Genomic DNA, 16,681 nt, shown 5'->3' on the forward strand with positions numbered 1-16,681 from the left:
CAAAAAAAAAACAGACTGTTGTGTAGATTTAGAAAACTTTCTTACACAGACAAGCATATACATCTATATCCTTCTTTCTCACCTTTTCCACAAACGAAATCTGACTACACATGCTTTCTGCAACTTGCTTTATTATGACTTGTATACTTTTCCATATCTACCTTACTTACCTTACAAAATCTCTTATTTTTTTTTAACAGCTAACTAGTATTCCATTGTATTCATGTATTTAATCAGGCCCCTTACTAATGTCCTGATTGTATTATTTCCAGATTTATGCTGGTCAAACATAAATATCTTTAATACTTGTAGCTATCCCTGTAAAATAAATTATTATATATAGGGTTATATGATAAGAGGGTATATGAATTCTAAATTATTATTAAATTGCATTTCAAAAAATTTACACTGCCATCAAGAACGCAAAAACAGGGCCGCCTGGGTAGTTCAGTTGGTTAGAGTGCGAGCTCCGAGCAACAGGGTCACCAGTTCGATTCCCACGTGGGCCAGTGAGCTGCCCAAGATGAGCTGCCAGTGGGTGGCTAGGTGGCTAAGCTGGTGAGAGCATGTGCTCTGAACAACAAGGTTGCCGGTTCAACTCCCGCATGGGATGGTGGGCTGTGTCCCCAGCAACTAGACTGAAAGTGGCGAATAGACTTGGAGCTGAGCTTGCGCCCTCCACAGCTAAGATCAAAGAATAACAACTTGACTTGGAGCCAATGGGTCCTGGAAAAACATAATGTTCTCCTTCCCCAATTCCCCAACAAAATCTTTACAAAAAAAAAAAAAAAAAGAATGCAAAAACACAAGTCATGGGCCGGCTGAGTGGCGCGATGGTTAAGAACTGGCTTGGGATGCCAGAGGTCCCCGGTTCGGATCCCACAAATGAGGGCCAGTGACACTGCCCTCCACAGCTAAGATGCTGAACAACAGCTCAACCTGGAGCTGGGCTGCCGGGAGTCGCCGGTGACGGCATAGGCTGCAGACCCTGTGGCAGTGGGTTGCCATGGGCTACTGTGTGTAGCCAGCAGCCAGCGTGAGCGGCCAGCAGCCGCTGTGAACAGCCGCCCAGAGGTCGGCGACTGATCTGCCTCACCTGGGAAGCGCAATGATGGTGCCAACTTGGGCCAGTGAAGCAATGTCCTTCACAACTAGACTGAAGAACAGCAACAGCAACTTGTCTGTTCCCCTTCTCCTAATTCCCCAGCACTGTTCTCATCCCCCCAATTCCCCAATAAAAATCTTTAACAAAACAAAACAAAACAAAAACACAAGTCACAAGTCTTCTCATATTCTAGCCTGATGAGCAATTTAAAAAAAGGTAAACCTGGGCCGGCCAAGTGGCGCGATGGTTAAGAACTGGCTTGGGATGCCAGAGGGCCCCAGATCGGATCCCACATATGAGGGCCAGTGACACTGCCCTCCACAGCTAAGATGCTGAACAGCAGCTCAACCTGAAGCTGGGCTGCCTTGAGTCGCCAGCGACGGCGTAGGCTGCAGCCCCTGTGGCAGTGGGTTGCCATGGGCTACCATGTGTGGCCAGTGGCCGGCATGGGCGACCAGCAGCCGCAGTGAGTGGTCGTCCAGAAGCCGGTGACTGATCTGCCTCACCCGGGAAAAGTGCAATGATGGTGCCAACTTGGGCCAGTGAAGCAACGTCTTCCACAACTAGACTGAAGAACAAAACGACAGCAACTTGTCTGTTCCCCTGCCCCCAATTCCCCAGCACTGTTCCCTTCCTCCCAATACCCCAATAAAAAAAAAATCTTTAAAAAAAAAAAAAAGGTAAACCTGTTAAGAACAGCCATGTCCACAAAATAATGTTTAGTCACAGGAAAATGATTTCATGCGTACAAATAAAATGTGTGTGTGTGAATGTGACAACATAAAACAGGGGCTGCATCTAATGCTCTAGCCTCAACCTCTGCCTCCCATTAGAAAGGCCCTCTCAGTCTGTCCTATTTAAAGTAACTGCTGGGCTGGCTGAGTGGTGCGTTGGTTAGGAGTTGGCTTGAGAAGCCAGCTCTGAGCAGCAGGGCCCTGGTTCAGATCCCACATGAGGGCCAGTGATGCTGCACCCTCTCCAGCTAAGATGGTGAACAACAGCTCGACCTGAAGCTGGGCTGCCATGAGTCACCGGCAATGGCGACAGCGTAGGCTGCAGTGGGGCTGGCCGGCAGCTGGTGTGAGCTGCTGTGAGCTATTGTGAGATGCCGTCCAATGGCCAGCAAGCGATTGCCTCACCTGGGAAGAGCGCAATGATAATACCAACATGGGCCAGTGAAGCGATGTCCTCCACAACTAGACTGAACAACAAAAGGACAGCAACTTGTCTGTTCCCCTTCCCCAATTCCTCAACGCTATTCCCTCCCCCAATTCCCCAATAAAATCTTAAAAAAAAGGAACTGCTAATATACACTTAAAAATTCTTTATCAGAGCATTCTTTTTATTTCCTTTAAATAGCCCTAAGAGCTAGAATTATTTTGTGTATTTATTTACTTGCTTAATGTCTGTCTCTGCTAACAGAACATAAGCACTATGAGGGCAGAGAACCATGTCTGCTTGTTGGCTACGTCATCCTACAATGAGTATAGAATTTTATAAAGAACTTCGCTCAACAAATATTTACTAAATGAATAAATACATAGATAATGTTTACTAACAAGGGCTACCTTTAGAACTTGAGATTAGGGGAAGGGTCAAAAGGTACATTTACGTGTATTTGTCAATCACACACTCTTATTTTTGACAATGAACATGTGTTACGTTTATTTAAAACCATTTTAGTGCAAGTTTAGCTTTAACCAGACCATTTCAGATGCCTTGCAATCTGGTCACATAAGATTTTATCTTGTTTTGCAAATTTAAATGATCTAGCTAAATTTTAAGTGGATGTTTGTTGTCCACTTAAAAACTCCTCAACCTTGCTTCATGAGGTTAACCTTTTTTTTTTTTAAGATTTTTATTGGGGAATTGGGGGGATGGGAACAGCACTGGGGGATTGGGGGAAGGGTAACACAAGTTGCTGTCCTTTTGTTCTTCAGTCTAGTTGTGGAGGACGTTGCTTCACTGGCCCAAGTTGGCACCATCATTGCGCTCTTCCCGGGTGAGGCAGCTCAGTCGCCGGCTTCTGGACGGCCGCTCACTGCGGCTGCTGGCCGCTCACGCTGGCTGCTGGCTACACACGGTAGCCCATGGCAACCCACTGCCACAGGGGCTGCAGCCTACGCCGTCGCCGGCGACTCTCGGCAGCCCAGCTCCAGGTTGAGCTGTTGTTCAGCATCTTAGCTGTAGAGGGCAGTGTCACTGGCCCTCATATGTGGGATGCGATCTGGGGCCCTCTGGCGTCCTAAGCCAGTTCTTAACCATTGCGCCACTCGGCCGGCCCGAGGTTAACCTTTTATCTTCATTTTAATTTACTTCAATGCTGACTACTGAATTCCTATTTGGTAGCTTTGCCTTTTACATTTTTTCAAATAACTATTTCCTTAAAGTTACAGAGTACTTGCAGAATGCTTAACATATTATTTTATTGGACCCTTAGCAGTGTGCTGTGCAGAGATTATTGCTTATGCTTAGAGATAAGGAAACTGATGCTCAGAGAGATTAACTATTGTACCTTTTCTATAGTGAGGGTGGGACATGAAGCCAATATTTCAGATTTTTAACACAGGTCTATTTCATTATATACACTGTGGCAGGAAACAAAATTATTAACTGGCAACGTCTCAATCTTTTAGCAAATAATACATCTATTTATTTCATTACCTAGACAGAAAAAGTGTTCTGAAATTAATCTTACACATAATGCATATATTTCTGAAACAACTGTATTTAATACAGTATTTGAGTGAAAAGGGACCTAAGAGATCATTTAATTCCTTCATTTTGCAGAAATAAAAATCACAGAATCTCAGTACTTGATCCAATCACCCAGCAAGTTAATGATGGTCATGAACTAGAACCAGGCATTGACATTAGATGCACTTTCAATATTAGAGAGTTCTTAGACATGGAATTGATGATTAAGAGGTCAAATTTCATCAGTTGTCTTGAGTTAAAAACTTTTCTTAAAGTTATAATTACTGCTACAAAAAAGCAAAATAAATGGTTAGAATTTACCCTGTGATTAAAATCAACACCAACTATCCTACATCTAGTGCTTCAGGTTTAAAATATTCCACCAATGACTAATAATTTCCTGCCATCTAGCCAACTGTTAAATCATGCCAGACCATTAGTCACTTATTCCAGAACTTCTATTATTCAGTATTTACCTCAGATACTATATGGAATTTTTTACTAATGTTCTGTCAAAAAAAAAAATGGAAGCGCAATATGTATCCTTATCTACCATGGCCACAATATCCTAGAAATCATTTAGTGAGTTGGTAAAGTTGGAATTTCCTTTACTAAAAACAAGTTCATATTACTCCCTTTTCACCAACCAGTCTATCCTTACTGGAAATGAAAAACTGCCATTGATCAGACTTGATATGAATAGATGTATAGAGAAAAATTGTATTTTTGTGTTTTTACATTTCAGTCTTAGATGGTAATTTTGGCATCTATTTTTAAATTCAAACTGACAAGAAGAAAGGCTAATGAAAAGTTAATAGACAAAAACACATTTTACCTTAATCTTACAACTCTTAACCCACTTGCAATAATTAATGTGCCAATACTTTTTAAAAAAATCATTCAATAGATTATAAGACATAGAAAGTATTTTAGCTTAAAATGACAGGTAATGTTAATTTGAACAGGCAGCAAATAAAAATAATAATGTTATGTTCAGTTAAATATTTTAAAAGTCACAAGATCATCTAAAATCAAGTTGCTGTTCCTAAAAATGCATAAAAGTAAAATTAGATATTAAAACCTGCATTCCAAATGTTTTGATTAAGAAAGTACGTTTTATATGGAATCAGAAAGAGAGTGTAATAGATGGTGGTTGCCAGGAACTGGGGCGGGAGGGTGGAAGTGTGTGTGTGGTGAGCAACAGGGAGATGTAGGTCAAAGGGTACAAGCTTTTAGTTACAAGAGGAGTAAGTTCTGGGAATCTAATATACAGCATGGTGACTAGTTAACAGTTCTGTATCGTATACTTGAAAGTTGCTATGAGAGTAGAACTTTAATGTTCTCACCATAACAACAACAAAATGGTAATTACGGGTAAAACATGTGTTAACTAACCTTATTGTGGTAAACATTTTGCAATATATATATATCAAATTATCATATTGTTACCTTAATCTTATATAGTGTTAATTACATCTCAATAAAGCTGGGGGGGGGGAATGTTTGAAACATACTTATTCTCAAATTCTACTTCCCCATTTGATTAGAAATATTGTTTTCTAGTGTTGCTGCACAAATGTTTTATATATTTTAACTATAATTATAAAATTTCATTTAATGTTCAAAGGTGGTAATTAACTTAAAAAGCATGCTGTTCAAATATATCCCAGGCCCACTGTGTGTGCTCCAAAGTGCCTTCTTGCAGCCACACTCTGGCCAGCAGGCTGATGGCCAGTACACGAATACATACCCACACATGGTGGGACTCAGAAAATTCCCTCTACAAAAATGAGACTTGGTGTCAAGGATGCTCAGACACTTTCAACATTATTTTTAAACAAGGTACAAGAAGATATGCACCATGACAACAGATCTTTCCACTTCCAATAATGTACTCCAGTGTTTCTAGTGCTTAAGTGTCTTTCAGATATTGGCCATAATGATCCAGCAGTCTCTGTAGTTTGTAGTTCTCCCGCTAATAGCTCCTTCTTGAAGTCAGTCACCAATGCACAGCTACTACTTACATACTAAGCATGACTTCTCTCATCCTTATATTCTTCACCCTCCTGTCATTCTGCCTTTTCCCACCTATTCCCACTTTTTGTCATTTAAAAAGTTTTAAGTGAAATGGACTTCTACTGACCACAAATAACTTAGAATCACAAACTATCAGGGCTGAAAGATACACATCATGTAGTTCAGTGTTCAGCAAACTTACTGTGAAGGGCCAAAAATACATATTTTAGGCTTTGCGGGTCATCTGGTCTCTGTCTAAACTACTCCTGTTACTGTAGTGTGGAAATGACTACAGAGCGGACAATCTGTAAACAAATGTGTGTCACTATGTTCCAATAAACCTTTATTTATAAAAACAGAAGGTTGCTTGGATTTGGCTTGTGGGCCACTGTTTGCCAACCTTAATCTTGCCCGTCTTCCTTTGAAAATCCCTTTCATTAATGTTTCCTAAATTGCACCCTTTAAGATATTACTGGGTCTACTTTAAAAAAAAAAAAAAAGCTCCATGGTCAAACAGACTGGGGAAATGCTATACATACACAGTCCATTTTATTCTTGGAGATTCACAATGCAAAGGGAAAGGCTCAGAGCAGGCCAGTCCCAGTGTTCCTCCTTCAGGCTGCTCAAGCCCAGTCCTTGCCTGACCAATCAGGAGGCATCAGTGAGACCTACCTGGATGTGCTTGATTTACTTCCTACAACACAACCCAGCTCTTTTGTGGAGGGAATTGTCTGTAACACTTAACTTCTATCTATGATGTTTCAGGCATAAAGTCCTCAAAATTATGTGTTTGGTGTCTTTTCTAAATTTAGCACTGACTGAAATGTAGCTTTAGTATTAAGTTTAAAAAAAAGAAAAACCTTTATAGATTATAAAAGTAATCTGTGGTTATTTTAGAAAATTGAGAAAATATCACTGTGGTTACCTAAATACAACCACTGTTAACATTTTGGTGTTATGTGTATATGTACAATTCTAAAAACTAAATTCGGATTAGTTGGTATATAGAGTTTTGTATTTTACTTTTCTTTTTTTTTTGTATTTTTACGTTTACTTTTTTCTATTTGACAGTACATTCTGAGATTTTCCTGACATCATTAAAGAGTGTTCAAAGACATGGTTTTTAATGACCAAATAACTTTTCCATAACAAGGCTGTACTATAATTATTTTAAGTCCTTCCTCTATTTTGTGACATGTAAGTCATTTCCTATTCTTTCTCTCTTTATCCCTGTCTCTTTGTTTTTTAATTACTAATGCTATTAATAGTCTTTGTCCAAATTTCTGATTCCTTCCTTAGGAAAAAACATCCTAAAAGAAGAATTAATGGATTGAGTCAGTGATTTTTAAGGTAACTGTCAGAATGAATTTAATAAATGATGTAACAATGTACATTTTCACTAAGAGTGAAAGACACAAACCTAATCACACCCTAACCAGACATTGTAAGATAATATTTAATAAAAGATATAAAATCTTTACTATTAGGTAAAAATCACACATCAATTTGATTTTATATCTTTGTGAAGTAGAACATTTGTCACGTTTAGAAACAATCTATCTTTATCTTTGAATTGCATGTTTATGGATAGTTATTATATTCATTTGTGTGCATTCTTATTATATTCAGCATATTAAATTTCTGTAATTCTTGAAATAGTCTTCCCTAGCTTGTCTCCTCTTTAATTTAGTTAAGGTATTTTTCATACTTTATATACAGAAGATTTAATCTTTATACCCTAAAATACCAAAATTTTCACCTGTATTCATTTATTAGTTTTATGTGTAAAAGCAAATGGTGGGACTCTTCTATTATCTTTCAACCTTTTTTATGGATACAATTTAAATGTTAACTCTATTTTATTTTGATATAAGGTAAATATATAATTTAATGCTTTCCAAATCACCAATGAATTCTTCATGTTCCATGCAATAATGTACGATCCTTTCAATCCACACTGATTTGTGATTTTACTTTTTCATACTTTCAAAACTTGTGAAGTGCTATTTTTGCAATATAAGCTTTTCCCCAGCTTTTTTAGGCCATCATATTTTTTAAGTGATTTGCACTGGACTGAGATTAAAAAAAAAATAAGACACTGAGGTGTGAGTTCACAGAAAACAGTGGTGGTTTAAAGTAGAAACAAGAAAGACTTTTCTGACTATTAAGAAAAAAACACATGGCAAAAAATGTATTAAAAGATTATAGTGATGGTATCTATGGAGATCTTCAACAGGATATTCAGGGACAAACTTTAGATGAATGAGACATTCCTCTGAAGGCAGAGAAATAAGACTAGATAACATATAATCCCTTACATAGAAAAGGTTAAGGAGATTCAGTTTTCAGGAGTGTGAAAGACTGCTACATGACAACTGAGGACAGAGTCTTCTCTTACATACAATAAAAGAAAACAATACTTAGCTCCTTAATTTATAGCAAGAGAAACATTTGGTTAAAAATCTTGAAATCTATCAAAACCAAAACTTATTTTCTTCCTCAACCTCTTTCCTGACCTACTGACATGAACTGCCCTCTGATTCTAAACATTTTCATCTGGTTTCTCATTATAACCCAAACTCATCATGTCTTAAACTAATGCTTTACCTCCCTAAACAAACCAGCTATTCCCTTTCAAATTTATTGGGAAGTTCCTAATATCCCTTATATCTTAATATTGTTGTTCTAATATTCCCTTATATCCTCTTATATAAGGTTTTTAATGATGTCCTCTTCCCTTTCATTCCTGACATTGGTAATTTATGTTTTTCTCTGTTTTTGTCAGTCTGGTTCAACATATTCCAATTTCATTGACTTTTTTCAAGAACCAGTTCTTGCTTTCACTTACTCTGTTTGCCATTTCATTTATTTCTGCTCTTTATCATTTCCTTCTTTTGAATGCTTTAGATTTAATTTGCTTTTTAATATAGTTTTTAAAATCTTCCCTCAAAACAGTATTTTATCTGCATTCTACAAATTTTGGTACATTGTATTTTCATTTTCATTCAGTTCAAAATAATCTCTAATTTCCTGTGTGACTTATTCTTTGACACCTGGGTTATTTAGAAGAGTGTTTGATGCCCAAATATTTGAGGATTTCCAGGTATCGGTTATTGATTTCAAGTTTTAATACCACTGATGCCGAAGAATATATTTTGGATGACTTTAAAACCTTTTAAATGTACTAAGACTTGTTTTGCAGACCTGAATCATTTACATTTAAGGTAATTACTGATATGGATACATTTAAATATACCATGTGGCTATTTGTTTTTTATTTGTCCCATTTATTCTTTGTTCCTTTTTAATTCTCTTTCCTTATTTTAGATTGAGTGGTTTTTAAGATTCCATTGTATTTCCATTATTCCTATCTTATGACATTAGTCATATCTCTTTATCTATTTTTAGTGGTTTAATTAAGGTTTATAATATGCATCTTTAACTTATCATGGTCTATTTCAAATAATATTATGACTTGATAGGTAATATAAGAATCTTATAGTTTATTTTCAATTCTATTGAATTTTGCTGTTTTTATCATACATTTTAATGTTATATATTAAAACTATTTTTTCTTTAGGCCAGAGATCAGCAAACTAGGGCCTGCCACCTGTTTTTGTAAATACTAGAACCATCAAGGTTGTTTGATTTATATGCCTGATTTCATGCTACATACAAGGACAGACAGAATTGGGTAGCTATGACAGAGAATTGCCTACAAAGCCTAAAATATTTAGTATCTAACTCTTTACAGAAAAAGTCTGTGGGCTCCCCCTGTTCAGTCAATTATCTTTTAAAGTGATTAAACTAGGAAAAAAAGAATTTTTTCTAGTAAAAGAATATTTACTTCTTTTGTTTGTAAACCACTCTGGCCCACTTTCTTTACAATCCTCCAAGTTTCTGTCGGGCATCATACTACTTCTGCCTGAAGAACTTCCTTCAATATTTCTTGTAGCACAGGTCTGTTGACAATTTTTCTCAGCTCTTGTTCTGAAAGGTCTTTATTCCACATTCATCTCTGAAAGATAGTTTTGCTGGATATACAATTTGGCTAGGCTTTTTTTCCCTCCCCCTTTTAAGACTTTAAAGGTATTGTTCTATTGCCTGCTTGCTTCCATCATTTCTGTCAAAAAGTCTGCTGTAATTTTTTCTTTTTGTTCCTCTGTGTCTTTTAAAAAATTCCTGGCTGCCTTCAAGATTTCCTCATGTTTGGTTTTCAGTAGTTTAACTATGATGTGTGTATGTGCTGTTTACTACTATTATTGCTACTACTACTACTACTACTATTACTGCTGCTGCTATTACTACGACTACTACTGCTTTTAGCCTACTTGGAGCGTCTGAGCTGCTTCTTGCACCTGTGGTATCATCTCATTCATTTTTTTATTTTAAAATTTTGGCCATTATCTAGTTAAATGTTTATTTTATTCTGTTCTTCTTTTCCTTGTGAGACTCCACTTTACTTATGTTACACCATCTGATACAATCCCATCATAGAAGCTGTTCTTCCCCTCTCTTTTATGTCCGTTTAAATAGTTCATATTGAACTATCTTCAAGTTGATTGACTATTTCCTCAGTTGTGTTCAGTCTACTGATCAACCTGACAGAATGCTTCATCTCTGATACCATGATTTTTATTTTTTACAGTTTCCTTCCTCTGGTTGTGAAACCCTTCCACCTTCTCGACAAATGCAAGTATTTTCAATCTCTTTATGGTTTCCATCCTTCTGCCAAAATTCCTCATTCATTTGTTCATTCAAGTTATCTACTTTTTCCACTAAATCTTTTAACATAGTACTTACTGATAATAGTTAAAGTCCCTGTCTGATAGTTCCAATATCTGGGTCTCCTGAGTTGGGTTCTAGTGATTGTTTTCTCTCTCAACAATGGGCCGGTTTTCCCTTGCTTTTTCTATTTATGTCCAATAGTGTTTGAATGAATACTGAGAGCATGGTATACAGAACAGTAGAAACTGAGATAATTATTATTTACACTTGGAAACTGGCATGACTCTTCTTCTGTTGAGTGTGGAGGGGGTTAGTCAATTTAGACAGGAGTTGAGCTTGGTATGGATTTCACTGTTGTTACAGTCACCTTCAGCACGCCCCAGGCTTCAAATTCCTCGACTGGAAGACCACCACTGTCTGTGCTTCATGTGAGAAATGAGGAGCTGGAGGCTTGTTCTCACTTTTCCTGTTTGCTCTCAGCTTCCAACCATTCTTGCATTCCTCTTCTACAGAGGGATCCTTCTCCGTGTTCTTGACCTTCCCGCAGCAGTATAAAGTTTTTGTTTGTCACTTGGTGGTAGCTTATGGTTGAGGAGGCAGGATTTCCAGTTGTCCTGGTCCAGCGTCAGTATTAGGCAGGCCCTGTGGCTCTCCTTCCTATGGCAGCTCAAATCTGCTTTGTATTTGTATTGGTTTTGAGTGGTATTTTCCTATTCCTCCCCCAGTAGTAAAAGACCTCTCCCTAGATACTGGTGTAGGTTTCTGGGGCCCAAGACAGTTTTCTGTACCTCTTTCAGAGGTGAAGTGTCTTCCGTTCCACCTTTCCCCCAGCAGCAGTGGGTCTTGGCCTGTGTCCTGGGAACCAGTGGGTTCCTCCCCTCAGAAGCAGAGGCGTTTTCTTCTCATCTCCCTCTAGAAATGTCTGAAATAAAGTTTTATGCCCACCCCCCACTGGTTTGAGGCCTAAAGGATTCTGAGTAAATGCAAGGGGCTTTGAGCCTATCTCCCAGCAGTCATAGGTCATCACCTCCACACCAATGAGATGACTTTTCTCGAGTCTCTGCTTTACCCCCAATCTCAATAGTGAATATCCAATGGGTCCCCAGGAAAACGTATTTGCAAGCAAGTGTGAATGCCCCTTTTCTCAGAAGCCTCCTGATATTCCAAATTGGTCCATAATTAGTCTTTAACAATCAGTTAAAATTGTAGCTGATTTCTTCTTACCCACTTTTACGCACATGGCAGCCATCTCTCTCTCCTGCTTTGTCCAAGGTGAAACAATTCATGGCCCATTCTTTGGGGAAGTGGGGTTGTCTAAGTCTTTGCAATTTATGTTACTTGGTTGGTTTGCTCAGGTCTCTGATGGACTTAGAGAAATTTTGATTTTGTAATCATTCACCTTTTTATTATAGATGAGGGTGAGAGGTTTTGTGCATACCCTTTCCATATGGGTAGAAGTCCCTTCCACTTTGATTCACCTCCCTTTTATATTTTTATAAAGAAACCACCATTCTTACAGTCACTCAGATGAAACCTTGGAAGTATCTCTGACTTCTCTATAACAATGTTTAATATCCAATCAGTTGATAGAGTCTGGATTAGATAAATCACTAACATTTCTTTATTAGGATGCTTTCTTTCTATTTCTCTAGTATATGTGCTTATCTCACAATGGTCTCTTAAAACAAAATTTCTTCAACCAGCCTCTTGCACTCTGCCTTATTCTAATCAAACCTGACTTCATCATCGGACTGTCTTATTACAGTATTGCTTTGACTCTTTATAATCAAGGCCATGATCAATCTGATCCTATTCTGCCTTTATGGGCCACCTTCCTACAGGAACAGGTACTCTATTCTATTTCCATTCTGACCCAGGTCTTACTTTTAACATCTGGAATCTATCATTTGAGGGTTATTACAAAGGGGACACTTTCCATGAAAAAAACTTCCCCGATCACACAGACAGAATTTCTTTCTTCTGAACTGTATGGTGCTGTATTTGTATTATAAAAATAACACCTATTATAGATTGGTATTGAGCACATCTCTTCCATCCCTTACAATATTGTAAACTCAGAAAGGCAGAGATCAGATCTTATAAATTGTTATATTTTCTCTTTTAGCTTTCCCACATAAATAGCAAAATGAATAACATGACACTTACTTTCCTTCCTATTATCCATGCATCCTTAATGCATCCCTGACAAAGTCACCAAAAAATGTCGCCAGTCCACTAAACACGGTCAGTTTTTGAAATGCTGTCTCAAGAAGTGAAAAACATACCCACTACAAGTATAGTTATTATGCCCTCCAAGCATTTTCAGAGGATAGCACAATTAGGATTAGTTTAGGGACCTCCTAGCATAGCCAACCATTTATACTGTTGGAGTTAAATCTATAATGGTTATCCCAAACACAAATATACTGACATCCTTTTATTTAGCTCCATGTAAACAACCCCCAGAGAGCCATGAAGTTTACTAAGGAAAATCACTGCCACTAATAAAAGAAATAAGCCTATCTACCACTAATTCTGTTAGTGCCTTATTTGGTTATCACACTCAGGCATTTTGCCAAGATGGGAAAGTAACATGCTTCTACTAAATAATCTCCAATGAATGGGAAAAGGTGTAATCACAGACAAACAGGAAGAAAAAGAGCAATTCTAATATTTTATGCCTTTTAAAGAATACTTGCAAATACATTTTTAAGAAATAGCATATAAAAATCTGACAGGCTATTTTAGTGAAAAGGCAGAGTGGGTGCCATCTGTGCCAATTAGCTTCCTTGGCTGGGCTGCATGGCTGGGATCACACTGGAACCTCAAATTATCTGACACCAGATCAGATGCCTAAGTGGCATATTTTTCATGCATTAAGAAATGTACAAAATGAAAAATGCTTTTCTTGCTAAAACAAATAAATAGTACCAACAGGTATCCTCATCAATTTAAAACAGACCTGCTGTCCAATAACTCAACTTCTAGTTCAATTTAATATGAGAAAATCATATGAAGAAGTTTAGCACAGCATTGTTTATTTGGGTAAAATAACAGGACACTATTTAAATGTTAACCAATAGTGAATTCAGTTCTGTAAAGCAAGGTGCACATATACTATTCAGCAATGACAAATGTTAAGCAGATCTGTATTTACTGACATGGAAAAATGCCCACAACACGTTGGCACAAGAAAACAGGTTATGAGACCACATACACACCTGTGTGAGCTCACATGCAGCACTGCTCGGTGGCAGGCTGTGGAGCATGTGCCCGTTAGCAGTTACTGCCTCTCAGCTGCAATCTGCATCTTACTGCCTGCTTTGCAATGCTGAAGCTGGGCCCTTTATAGATGTCTCCTTTGCCAGCTCCACGTGTATTAACCTTTACCAGCAGAGGGTGCTGGAGAGCAGCCTCCCCCGGTACCTGGACCCCAGGTGCTTCTGGAGCCCAATGCCTTCAGGGACACACCTCCTGGTGAACAGCTTTCCCAGAGCACCAGACAGCGGATTCTGAGCAAGTTTGGGCAGCAAAGCAACTTATCTGTCATCTGGTAAACCATGGCCACACCCTCTCCAAACTGGTCTGATGTGAGCCCGGAAAGGGGCCTTCTCCTTCTCCTGAACTGTTCCTCAGCCTAAGGGGTGTGGATGCTGGTCTTATTTGTTAGAGTTCTCTTTATTTCTTACTAGGCAACCCCCTTGTTACTCTAATTCCCTATTAGTGTTAATAACCTTTTATATTAAGGAATGTTTAATTCTTAGGTTTGCTGCAATTACTGTGTGGTTTCCCCAGAACTGACCCTGACTCATACAGGGTGTCCCATTCTGCATTTACTTTTCAATGTTGTCTGAATTTACAATAAGCATGGGTGTGTGTGTGTGTGTGTGTGTGTGTGGTAGTCAGAAAAGATAAGTTAATTGTATTTTGATAAAAACTGAAGAAAAATTCAATGCAAAATAAACACTAAAGTTTTTCTATTTTAATAGTACAAACATATATTTGTGGGATTAAAATGATTGAAATCTGAAGAACATTCATTTGTGTAAGACTGTAACTGTTGTTCAGTTTTTCTTTTCTTAATACCATTTCTTTTCAACATTATCCAAAATTGTATTTTTAGGTTATCTGAAACAATAGAAATGATTTAGACTGCTTTATTTTTCTCTTAGTTGTGCCATATATTGCCCCTTAAAACAGGTTATTAATGAAGAGGTATCCTGTAGTGACAGGTGCTGTGATAGGTACTAGCTCCTAAAACACATAGTCAGCCTCTCTCATCTGACTATCTCAGCCCCTTACCATGTTCAAGTATTATCAGCTGGGCTCCAGCTTGTGCATTTCCAACATCATTCTCAGCAATGCATTGATAGAACCCTTCATCTGATTTCACCAGACCCAAAACTTGAAGATTATGTTCCTTCTGAGGGAGAAAAAGATAAATAAAATTTTATGATTCAGCTGATGAACATTAGTTCAAAATCTCAAGGAAATGCTCTTTTTGGGGAGGAAAACCATGTAAAATTGTATGACTCGGTTACTGAAAATGATCTGACTATGCAGCTGTTGACTCAATTGTATTGACAAGGAATTGACTTCACTGACTAGAACAGGACACACCATCATTAACAATAAGAACTTAATATTCATGGAAAGTCATACCCACAACGTTTGCAAACTTACACCATTACTTGGAAAAATATTTGGCATACAATACCATGTTACCATAGAGAAAGTCAGAATTTATGAATTCAAGGCATTTTTAAAGATTTTTTCTAATATCAATAGTTCTGATAGATTATAATACAGTAAGTTAAATGAAGTCGCATATACAGAAGCTCTTCTTAAACTATCAAACACTATATAAATGTCAACTATTGTCATTGATATAGTATAATATGGTTTTAAGATTTAAAAAAATAATGGCAAAAGAGTAAAAATGCTAATTTAACCATAATGCATTGTTTTTTAATTAAGACGAAATACTCGTGAATTACTTTTTGTAACATGAGAGTAATGAGAGTATGCATTTCAAAAATAGAAAAATATTACTACTAAGAATTACTTATATGAGAAATTTGTAATGAGACAATAGGTTTTTAACAACCATAATTACTTTTGATTACTTCTATGAATGTAATATATGCATGTATGAAATGTCATGTATCTTGAGATTTGTCATTAATCCTTGTTACTAAAACCCAGATAATTATATTAGTAGGATGTTAGATAATGAAAATAATAGTGGATAATATTTACTAAGTATTTACTATATATAAAGTAAAAAGCTATAATGGCTGAATATTCTTAAATACATTTAATACTAATACTTACTTTTACATTTACTTTTTAAAAGAATCTTCGTATTTATTGTCACAATAATTGTCCAGCATTGGGTCATACTTATTTTGAAGGACAAATTTCTGCTTCTTGAATAGAGCTATGAAGACAATTGGTGTGTGTGTGTGTGTACACATGCACACACACACACACATACACATACACGCACACGCACACACACGATAACATTACCCAAGATATGGTGGCAGCTGGCAGCTGTGTTTAAGAGTGCTAGTATGTTTAAGTGGGAATACCAGATCTAGTTCTAGTACTAGGTCAGGAAAGCTGGATTATAGGCTTAGTTCAACCCATTTTGCCATGTGATTTTATATAAGCTACCAAAATTATTTCTAGGCTCAGCATTCTCACCAGCCAAGGAAGAGATTACATTCTATGTGAATTTTCCTCTTTATCTGCAGTACATAAACTAACAGATCTCTTGGTAGTTACATTTAAAGACATTTAAAGGCTTCAGAGATAAGTATACTTCTTCAAAAAAAATACTTACTACAATCTTAAAGTAATCACTTGGAATAACCATATCCCCATTCTTGACCCACTTCACAGTTGGCGTTGGTTTCCCAGTCACTTCACATTCAAAGACAATATCCATAGATTCATGAGCATATATATTAGTAGGCCGCTTCAGGAATTCAGGTTGGGCTTTAAAATAGAAAGGAAATTAAGATATTAATGAAAATAAAAATAGGGAGCTATTCACATTTCAAGCAGTTTTTAAAATCATGCAATTCACAAGATGTTTACTTATTATTTGAGGCTTTCATGTATTTTTTT

At 37.2% G+C, this 16,681-nt stretch overlaps 1 protein-coding gene across 8 annotated transcripts in view; it reads right to left on the minus strand.

Moving 5' to 3' along the window:
- Positions 1-16,681, minus strand: part of NEO1 (neogenin 1) — a 261,075-nt gene that overhangs the window by 104,274 nt on the left and 140,120 nt on the right. For all 8 annotated transcript variants that reach the window (XM_019659584.1, XM_019659588.1, XM_019659587.1 and 5 more), the window contains exons 7-8: positions 16,395-16,549; positions 14,849-14,969 (exon numbers count right to left, since the gene is read on the minus strand). In XM_019659584.1, coding sequence (XP_019515129.1) covers positions 14,849-14,969; positions 16,395-16,549 — 276 coding nt within the window. The remainder of the gene's footprint in view (positions 1-14,848; positions 14,970-16,394; positions 16,550-16,681) is intronic.

Source organism: Hipposideros armiger, unplaced genomic scaffold (genome assembly GCF_001890085.2).
Source record: "Hipposideros armiger isolate ML-2016 unplaced genomic scaffold, ASM189008v1 scaffold_302, whole genome shotgun sequence".
In the NCBI taxonomy this organism is placed as follows: Eukaryota; Metazoa; Chordata; class Mammalia; order Chiroptera; family Hipposideridae; genus Hipposideros; species Hipposideros armiger.